At 46.3% G+C, this 10,599-nt stretch overlaps 1 protein-coding gene across 10 annotated transcripts in view; it reads right to left on the bottom strand.

Annotated features, from left to right (window-relative positions):
* AAK1 (AP2 associated kinase 1) overlaps nt 1-10,506 on the bottom strand; it is a 172,234-nt gene extending 161,728 nt beyond the window's left edge. For all 10 annotated transcript variants that reach the window (XM_027131913.1, XM_027131912.1, XM_027131906.1 and 7 more), the window contains exons 1-2: nt 10,361-10,506; nt 9,676-10,065 (exon numbers count right to left, since the gene is read on the bottom strand). In XM_027131913.1, coding sequence (XP_026987714.1) covers nt 9,676-9,838 — 163 coding nt within the window. In that variant the 5' untranslated portion in view covers nt 9,839-10,065; nt 10,361-10,506. The remainder of the gene's footprint in view (nt 1-9,675; nt 10,066-10,360) is intronic.
* Between the last annotated feature and the right edge of the window lie 93 nt (nt 10,507-10,599).

Here is a 10,599-nt window from a genome sequence, read left to right on the forward strand (position 1 = left end):
GACAGGCTGGGGCAATTATCCTAACACAGGTGGCTTTCAAGCAGGGAAAAATAAAATAAAATAAAATCTGAATTCTCTCTCCTCCTTATTCATCCTGGGGTTTGTAATAGATACTGTGAAAGATATAGATATCTATCTATAAATATTATCTATTCATCTATCTGCAAGACTCTAGCTCCACCAGGTTTTACATACAGCAAACCAAATACTGCCTGATAAAAACAGAATTCAGGCACCTAAATACTAAGAGTTCCTGTTTGCAGACTACTAACTACACGCTGGGCACTAAGTTAAGTGCTTTGCATAATTTCATCTAGCCTCACAACCACCCAGAGTATTCTCTGTATTTTGCCAATGATAAGCCAGTATCTTAGTAAGTTGCCTAACATCACAGGGACCAGGCCAGGATTCAAGCCAAGGGCTGCCCACCTCCAAGTCGCATGCTTTTAAACCGCCACGTGTGATGCTAACCTTGAAAATCCTCTCCTAAGGAGAACATCATCGTGTTCCCTTTGACCTAGGGAGTCAGTACTGAACATCAGGTTTTCCCCAATCATTACTGAGTTACACCTTCCAGTCAAACCGAGATTTTCCCATAGCCAAAAAGCCAGACGGAATTATTTCTTCCAACACTGCCCACTCCCCCACCACCAAGATTCCCAGGCTTCTAAAAATAGTAAAGGACAAAGGTCTGAGGAACAGGGCTAGTCTATCCCCAGGGGAAATTAAACGAGTCTAACAAACCTGTAAGATAATCAGCACTTCCTGAACCAACAAAATTCACTGACCAGGGAAAATGATGAGTCGAGGGTACTAGTGGCAGACATGCCACCTCTGTGAAGCTGGAAGGGCCCAACTGATGAGGTCTGAGTCCTCTTCTCTCTTCCTGTCCCCGGGTAATGAAGTCTCCATTTTGTTCTCAAATTCACGCTCAGTACCAGAGGGACAATAATCTTTCTCTTACTCTAAAGGTCCCAGTACAATAGCTATAAGTCCTTAAAAACAGGCGCCAAGCAAATTACATGGCATTATACTGCTTTCCCCAGGATTCAAGTCCTAGATGAAAGGCATCATTATTTAAGATCATTATAATTACAAATGATAATCCAACATCAATGCTTCACTTGGCCTTCTATTATAATAATATAGGGATGCCATAAACTCTTTCATCCAACAACCTCTTGGCTCTTCAGAAATCATAAATAACAAAGCTTCCTTACTCTCTTGAACCCCCCACTGTGTGGCTATGTCAAGGTGTAATTGGCATTGCCTTCCATTGTCTGCCAAGGTTCACTCAGAGCCCAAGGAGAAAACTGACCAGCTCAAGCTGATTCACTCACAGCACATCTCAAATGAAACTCCAAATTTTTACTCTTTTAACTCTGTTCCAACTTGGGGAACTCACCCTCTGCCAAGGTAGAAGTCTCACTCTTAAGAAGAACTCCTCCTTCTAACAACTGTCCATAACTCAATAGAAGAACTGAGATTGTTTATACATAATAGACTAAATGATAATAAAAATAACAGACTAATAATAATAAAGATAATAATGGAGGAAGAAAGTAAGCACAAAATCTTGCAGCCAGTATTGCCTTAACGTGCTGGTACTCATTATTCCTGATTCAAAATCACATAGAATGAAAAAGCTTTTTTGCTTTGGGTATAAACACAGAACATATGATTTATTTATGCAGGCAACACTGTTCCTTGAAAGAGACTAAAAATGTTGCAATACTTCAGCTTTACTAAGAATATAACATGTGCAAAGGTGCTGAACTAGGTATGTTCCCTAAAACAAGGTTCCTCGAAGAAGGGGTTCCAGAGAAAAGACTCACAGTTGAGAACAATCCCACTCCAGGAAATCTTGCCTAACCATCTCAGTCCTCATTGCCCTCCTTCCCCTCAACCCCTCCACAATTTAGAGAGTACACCACACATGCCAGCATTTCAATAGCTATTGTCTTGTGGGGTGCACTTGCTTCCTGCGTGTTGGTCACGTCACGTCAACTGGGAGGGCAGAAGCCAAGCTTTCCATTACTTCTCTCTGCCATAGCACCTCAAACAGAGCTGGTAAAGAATATGCTAGATGCTCAGTAAACCTTGCTCCCCCTGGCTGGAGGGGCAAGCTGTCTCTTATGCTCTCTGCATTATACCTCCAGCCTCTCACTTCATGATCACAGCATCCCTACAGAGGTAGGAAGGACGTTTTCTACAGCGAGGAAGCAAAGGCTCACAACAGTTAAATGACTTCCCCAAAGCCGACAAGTAGCAGATGTGAAAGAACTTGAACCCAAGACCCTTAGCTGCAAGTGCTAGACTCTTCCTTACACAAAGGATGACCAACATCTTCTCTCATAACATTCTGACCTCTAATATCCCTCCCCAACTGAACCTCGCTCTGAGTAATTCAAGTCAGAAAATGCTTCCACCACATTTTGGGGTTGCTCAGATATGGGAATATGGGGAGAATTTTTTAAAGCTCATAATTCACATGCAGTCAGTGGAGAGTCCTGCTATAACTCCTCTCAGCCAGGACCCACACAGACTCGCCGTTCTATCCCCGTTGGTTTACCAGTTTACTCTGCAAGTAGCTGTTTTACACAGAAAATGACGTAGAGGTTTTTAACCATAATAGGTTAAGAAAGATTGCTGGCTTGCTGATTCTGAGAAAATAAATTTTAAAATTAAGTGATTTGCCTGAAGTCACACAGCAAATTAGACCCTTCTGAGCCACCTGACTCCTCTCTGTCCCCATACTGGCTGACACATCATGCTGTACCACATTGGCACTGCTGACATTTGGGTCTAGATGATTCTCTGTCGGGGGTGGGGAAATCGTGTACACTGTAGGACGTTTAGCAGGAGCCCTGGCCTAAACTCACTAGCTGCCAGTGTTACCCGATCCTGTGACGATCAAAAATGTCTCCAGATGTTGCTAAATGTCACCTCGGGATAATCGCCCCTGGTTGAGAACCACTGCTCTAGACCAGTGGTCTCCAAACAGAGGTACACAAAGCAATCCACTGGGTTTAGAAAGAAAATATGAGACTATTTTTATTAACTGTCATCTTAAAAAATAAGATTTTTATCTTTACTAATATTTAATATACGGTCCATCTCTAATGTTTCCATCAAGTCCAAATGTCAGTCACGTCTCAGACACATCTGATGGAATCCTGGGGGAAGAGCGGAAGCTCCGCAGCAAAGGCTGAGATGTACTGAGAGGTACTGCAGTCCATGTGCTTGGTGAAGTGCGTTTACTGATTACATTTGTTTTAAATGGATTAGCTCTCATAAAACAAACAAGGGGATTAAAAAGATTCCTGCAAAGAAAGCTTGGATAAAGATAACACAAGCATACATGAGCAACAAGAGAATGGCAGGGCCTGATTTCTATCCCGGTGTCCTCTTCAACAGTCACACTACAACGCAGAAACAATCACAGTCTAATAAGATATGACAAGAAGTTCACCGAAACCTTGCTGAGATTCAAGTATGGATGTGCAACCACTCTCATAAATGATGAACTTCACTATAAGTACACACTACGCCTTCAGATTATTAGCTAATGACAGCAGGCCATGAATATAATGTAAATAAACAAGGGAGAGCATGTCTGTAAACTGAGTGTTATTCTACCTAAAAAGTTTAAAAGACTATTGTTCTAAACCAACACTGCCCAAAGCACTTTCTCCGATGATGAAATTTTCTCCGTCTGTGTTGTCCAAAACTGTAGGCCTTAGCCACACATGGCTATTAATCAACTGAAATGTGGCTACTGTGTCTGACGAATTAAATTTTTATCTTTTATCAGATAATTTAAATTTAAATACCCATATGTGGCTACTGGCTACTTTACTGGCTTGCACAGCACTGGACACTAGTAGATCACTACTGTCTCAAAACATACAGCTCTCAGCAAGCAGTGTACTTTCCTGCTTTTGTGTCTTGGGTTATTCTCTCTGCCTAGAATGTTCTCTTGACCCTGTCCATCTAGTACTAAGTTCTTATTTCGAAGACACATTTCAAGTATCACTTTCTTTAGCTTTCCCTGACTACTCCTCACCCCACAAGATTAATGGCTCCCTCATGTCTGTCCCCTAGCCCTTGTACATCCCTCATCACAGCACGTAGAGCTATTTGCTCGTATGTCTGAAGTTCTATGATAGTGAGCTCCTCAAGGCAGAGCCGTGTCTTATTTAATCACTGCACGACATCCAGCACAGGCACGGTTACTGAACACGGCAAAGAATGAACGAACAAACCTGGGTCTTCCAATCACACTGCAGTGCTACCGCCACCACACCAAACACACCAAAAGATGGCTCCAGAAAAGTATGCTGAAGGCTATGCTCTGCTACTTCAAGTGCTGGATGCTGCTTCACTAGACAATTTCATTTCTATGATTATCATTGTTCGGCTCTTAAAGATGCAGATGGCACAGGGATTTCTTAACAGCTCAGAAAGCATCTATCCTTTGAAGAGGACAAGATGAAGGTGGACGGTGGGGTGAGTCCCCTTTCTGTCTCAAGTGTCAACTTTCAAATACTGCAAGGTAAAATGACTGCTCTGATGCAGTAGTATGTTTTCATGTGCTCTTTATTAATATTTACCAAGCTTTTCCTGTGTACTCTACATGCAGTTTTAGCTACCGAGGTACAAGTGTATGCCTTCCCCCATACCCTCCCTCTCAAAACCCATACGAAACTGTTTCTCTCTCTTCATGACCTCTCATTAAATGAGTGTGACTTTGTTAGAAAGACCAAAGGAAAGGCTTTGACCACGCAATGACTTATTCTAGATTTCATTGCTGAATTCGAGATTTGGCTATATTTAGCAAAGCTATAACCGTCATCATGCCCGAAGCCAGGAAGAAGACACCATTCACAAGCCACCCCCTGAAAATCTGCAGTTGCCACTAAAAAACCAGACTTCCCAGCAGGCAAAGACATCTGAAGTGGGAGGGGTCAAATTGGTTGTTTGCATCAAGGGAAGACCTCACATGCTTATAGCCAACCTCCCTGCCTGGCGCTGAAGCTCTCCGTGGCCTTATTTCCTTTTCTTTTCTCTCCAACATACCTTCTGCTTGGGCCAAACACCCTCATTATCTCCCCTGTCCACTCCTTCCTGTAACACTGGTCTTCTCACTCCCCCGGCTGCTTCTGCTTCAAGCTTCTTGCCTCTCCTCGAACCTTCGGGACCACTCCTTCCCCAGACACCAGCCACCTCCTCGCCCCCACTACTGGCAAAGGGCTGAGGCACAGAGGGAAGCAGTGCACACTGGACAGCTAGCCAATGGTTACTCAGAAGGCCCAGGGCCACTGGGGAAAGCAAGCAGCCAGCACAGACAGGGAGCAAATGTAAAAGAACTTCCTTCTACCATGTCATGTCCTTCTTTCCTTGACTCTGGAAGGGAAACTTCTACTAACCAAAATGATAACACCAGACTAGCCAGTTTTCCCAGAACTCACCATACTGTCTCCCCTCTCCGCACTTTTGCACGTGCTATTCTTTCTGCTTAGAAAGGCTTGAGTAACCCTCATCCGGAATATATGCTGGGTAATTTCCATTCCTGTTCAAACGCCACTTCATCTGGAAACCCTCAGCCCCAGGCCCTTTATCATCTCATAACATCTTTTTACCACCTACTCCACACCCAGGACCATGCTAAGTGCTGCACACTTATCGTAGCGTTATTTGCTGGTCTATGAGCTTCTTAAGAGCCAGGCCCAAGTCCCATTCATACCAGTAGCTCTGGAGCCTAATACAGCACCTGCCACAGAGAAGGCACCAACAAACGTTCACTAAACGAATACATGCATGCGTCATACTGATACCACCAATACATATTTATGCCATACACACACACACACACACACACACACACACACACGCACACGCACACACATTTGTTAGGTTTAGGTGATTTCACACATATTTTTTAAGCCTCACTACTTTGCACTGTAGGTAGGAGAAACTGTCAGTTTACTGACACGGAGACTTACTGAGTAGTTCTCATTAGCCCTAGACCTGAATTCCTTTAGTGTAGGTCAGAAAACTTTCCTGAAGGGCCCCCTGCTCCACCTTATACAGAATGTTCAGGACTGCTGTCTTGGACACAGCAGGTAGTCAACATTTACGTATTGTCTGGAGCTTAGAGGTAAGGCCTCATAGAGCTAGGGGGATATGACAAAAGCGTAGCCTCTCAGTCCTCCTTTGAGCATTGCTCCACTTTTCCCATTGAGCTCATTCTGGAAGCTTAAACCAGATCTTCCCTTGACATCACACGCCTGTTACTTCACACATGATTTAGCATCTCATCATGGCATCTTCACTGAGGAAGCTAGAGAGAAAATATCCTCCCCTGCACCAGCCTACACAAAGCCAGACCCCTCGTGACTTAGAACCTTCACTTCCCCCAGACAGACAAACCCTCACTGGACTAGTTAGGGAAACTGGGTGACTGGGGCTGATGCCGCTGACGGAAAGATGGCAGCCCAGGCACTCTCCTGCCTTACACTCCAGCACCTCCTCCTTGGGGTTCCTGCGATTCCTCACTGTAAAGTACAGACCAAACCCACGTGAAGGAAAAAGGGACGGTCAGTGAGACGAGGTGGTAACAGGGTCTGAGCTTGAAGCCCAGCACATCATCCCTCCCTGAACTGCCTGGCCACTGCCCTGGGCACTTTGATGCATGATTCTCGTCATCCTAAGACAACACTGGCTGGGACTGGTGGCTAGGTCGGCACCTGGGGACTCAAAGCGAAGAGGGTTCAGGAAGGAGCATGGCTACCCAAAACATCTGTTGACCCTTTAAGGAGCTGCTGATGCCTCTGCAAAGAACATTTGGCTGTGTCTACCCACACCGGGGGAAAGGAAAGCTGCAGACTGCTGCAGTCAAACTAGCCTTCACATTGCCCCCCATTCCTCCTGGCTGAGAAATAATGGCTACCAATTATTGAACATCTGAAAAATGTTAAATAATTTACATACATTGCCTCAGTCAATATTCAAGACCGCTCCGTAGGGCAGTGGTTCTGAAACTTTAGCTTGCAGCAGAATCTCTCCAGGAACTTGTTAAAGCCCCACAACCAAATTTATGGGGTGAGGCCTGAACCTGCATTTCTAACAAGCTCCCACGTGATGCTGACGCTCCGGACCGAGGCTCCACACTTTGAGAGTGCCAGAGGGAAACAGAGATTCAAGAGAGGTCTGAAATGTCTTACCCAAGGTTTCACAGCTAGTAAAGAACAGATCCAGAATTTGAATCTAGATCTACCTGATTCCACAGACAGCCCTGGTAACCGTGCTGCTGTAGGGGTGAATGTTTGCCTTGTTTTCATAAATTCACTGACAGCTCCTTAAACGCAGGCATCACACTTTAAACCCCCCTATATCCTTCCCAGAACCTTGCAGTGCCTTTGTACTTGGTGGGTTCTTCACAAGTACTTTGTATACTGGCTCCTACACAGCTACATACTTCTAAGAACCACATACTCATATTCAGTTATAGTCAAAGAACATAAAGAGGGCGACACTGCCAGACCTAGCTGAGCCTTTGTCCGTGCTGTCACCGTACCTGGATAATTCCTGCTCGTCCTTCAGTCAGTCACTTCCTGCCGCAAGCAGTTCTTGGCTCTCTAAAATTGGAGGCCACTGCACCCTAAGCTTATCTCCATGATAGCACATATTGCTCTGTTTTAAGTGGCTGTTTTCCATCTCTCAAAGTAGTTTGTAAATTCCAGTATCTAGTTTTAAATCATATTCCCCAGAGCCCAGCACAGTGCCTGGCACATCACAGACACTCCATAACTGTTTGTTGAATGAATAAATGAATGAATACACAGCTGCAAGCCCTCAGTTCCATTTAAAAATACCATCATGCATGATGTGCAGTTCTCAGGGATGAATTCTGGGGAAGAGAAGGGCAGCCTAGATAAAAAAGACCAATTTTGCCTTTTCTCCTCCCCGTCAACTCAGACTCCGAGAAAAGGCACTGCTTAGGGTAGCATCACCTCTAATGAGACAATAGCCTAGCTGAACAAAATGTTTCTGGGCTCTAAGTTCAGCAGAGGCTGTTGAGAGGGAAGGAAAGAGCTCTGGGCCCCCTCCTTCCTCTTGATTTCTCTCTCACACACACTCCTTCTCCATTTCTCCATCCCACTGCAGTCAAGGGCTTTGGCACAGGTATGAAACAGACAGACCAGACTCAAGGGTGTGGATCTGGCAGCGGGCACAGAAGCATCTCCCATCCTGCACCAAAGCCCACAAGGAAGGATCCAGAGGGACAGTGACTCAGGCCCCGGATTAAGTCCAGCTAGAGCAGTACTGAAAATGGAAAAGAGCAACAATTTCATAAGGACATCAACTGCCAGGTCTTTTTTAAACCAGTGTTTTTAAAAAGTCTTCAACCGTAACCCCAGAAAACTGGGCCCAGCTGAATCCCATGCTGACACAAGCTGAGAGCCAAACAGCTCCTCCTCCAAACCCACCACGAGCAACACTCACCGTGTCAGGCATGTCCCAAGCCCAGGTTGGGGCCCTTGCTCCAACCTTAGCTTGCAAGAAGGCTTCTTCTCCTGCTAATAAACTGTTCCCCCACCATGCTGCAGGAATAGAGGCCTCCCCTTCCCCCATCCCCTCTTGGCTGATAAAACAACCTACAGCAGGTTGGCCCCATCCAATTAGTTGGAATAGCTTCATGCCAAGGAAATTGCTGCTTTTATTAAAAATAAAAGCTCACTAGGCAGGCAATGGGCTGTGAAAATTATGAGTCTGGCATAATTATGAAGGTCGACGTTAAGGTTACCAAAAGAGACATGCAAAGATTACAGGACAGCCTGGGGGATGAAGATATATATCTACATGTCTATAGATACACAGATGAACACGTGTGTAGGGAATTTACGCAGCAGATCTAAATAACATTAACATCCTCTCCAAAAGAGAAAAAGAAAAAATCGGAGGCCACTCTCAAGTAATTCCTTTGGCAAAACACAACCACACACACACACACACCAAAAACCGAAAAACAAGAACAGGAGAAAGAGGGGCCTACTGGACTGATTTCAAAATAACCACATTCATTTCATGTAATTTGTTATCTTAGCTGCATCCTGGGGACCTGATTACAGTTGGGTCAGGAAACAAACCTAGTCAAATCCAACAAGAGCCTTGGCTCTTAGAAAAACACACTCTGATTCTCTGAAAATCCTCTCTTCCTTCCAGTGCCTGCTCAAGGGAGTGGGAAAGTTGGGTAGAAGAAACCCCTCTTAAAGGTCCTCCATCCCCACCGCTCAGCCCTCACATCAGTATTTCAAGTTTTAGGTGGATGACAAGCCCCACACCCTACATCTGATGTAAAGCTTTACACTTTCACCCATACGTTTTCTCGTCTGATCCTCATAATTCGGTGAGGCAGGCAAGAAGTGGCTTGTCAAATTTTTTTTTTAAATAAAAGGCCACCGAGGTAAACAATTTCTGGCAAATTCCCCCCACCCCATAAAGCCCTGTCACTTTGAAATCTCAGTTTCAAATTTCTCAAGGACAATGATTCACAGGGCAAGGGGAGGGGGAAGGGAGGGTCAACTGGTCAAAACCCATTCATACATTTAACGTCTTGCTGCATCAGCACAAGATTTTAATTTACGGCGCACTGAAAGAGTCCCACCATACCTTCCGCCAACACCTCGTCCACAGTGACCTGCTGTCGCCCAATGCCAAAGACCCTTCCGATGTAGCCACTGCCCAGGCCCGAGGTGCTGCCCCCTCCTCCGCTGGAGCCAGAGCCCAGGCCAGAGCCGCCCTGCTCTCGCCGGGAGTCGAAAAACTTCTTCATCTTGCGAAAAGGAAGCAGTAAAGCAAAATACCGACGGTTTCTAGATTTTTTTTTTTTTTTTTTTTAACAAGAGATCCAAGGATTTCTTCTCGGATTTCAGCTAGGAGAGGAGCCACCCGAATCCGGCCGAGGGGGTGGGGGCTGAGGGAGGATGCCTATAGGAATATGCGTGTCAATCGCGCGGCGGTCCCCTCCTCCTCAAGAGAGCGATTCGTGTAAGTTTAAACCTGTGATGACAGAGGAAGAGAGAGAGGATGAATCAGTAACACACTTAAAAATTCAACTGCTGAGTCCTAGGGGGAGCAAAAGCCACCATCCTGGGGAAACGCTTCATGCATTTTCTTAGAAAAACCCTGCGGCTGAAAACGCGTTCCCGGCCCCACAACCCGGGACCCTGTGCCCTGGGGTCTGAAAAACGAGGGATTCGGGCCGCCTCGGGCAGCGCTGACCCAACCCGGCACTGCTTCCCCTCCTCCCCGGTCTCCCCGCCGCCCCGCGAGGCAGCATCCCAGCGGCACCCACTTGAGATGGCTTGGCGGCCGGCGCCCAGCTACCAGCGCCGCAACATTGTCACGGCCGCCGGGCCGGCCTGCGACAAGGAGAGGAGGCGGCGCTGCAGCGAGAGCCGGGGCCGCGTTCGGCGCCCGCCCGCCCGCCAGCTGATCCCCGGAGCGCCCGGCGGAGACTAACCCGCCGCCCCTCCCCCGCGCGCGCTCCCGCTCGGCTCCATCCACCCAACCAGGAAGTGAACCGCCGCCGGA

This window comes from Aethalodelphis obliquidens, unplaced genomic scaffold (assembly GCF_003676395.1).
Source record: "Aethalodelphis obliquidens isolate GAN/ISIS:26980383/991018 unplaced genomic scaffold, ASM367639v1 scaffold40, whole genome shotgun sequence".
In the NCBI taxonomy this organism is placed as follows: Eukaryota; Metazoa; Chordata; class Mammalia; order Artiodactyla; family Delphinidae; genus Aethalodelphis; species Aethalodelphis obliquidens.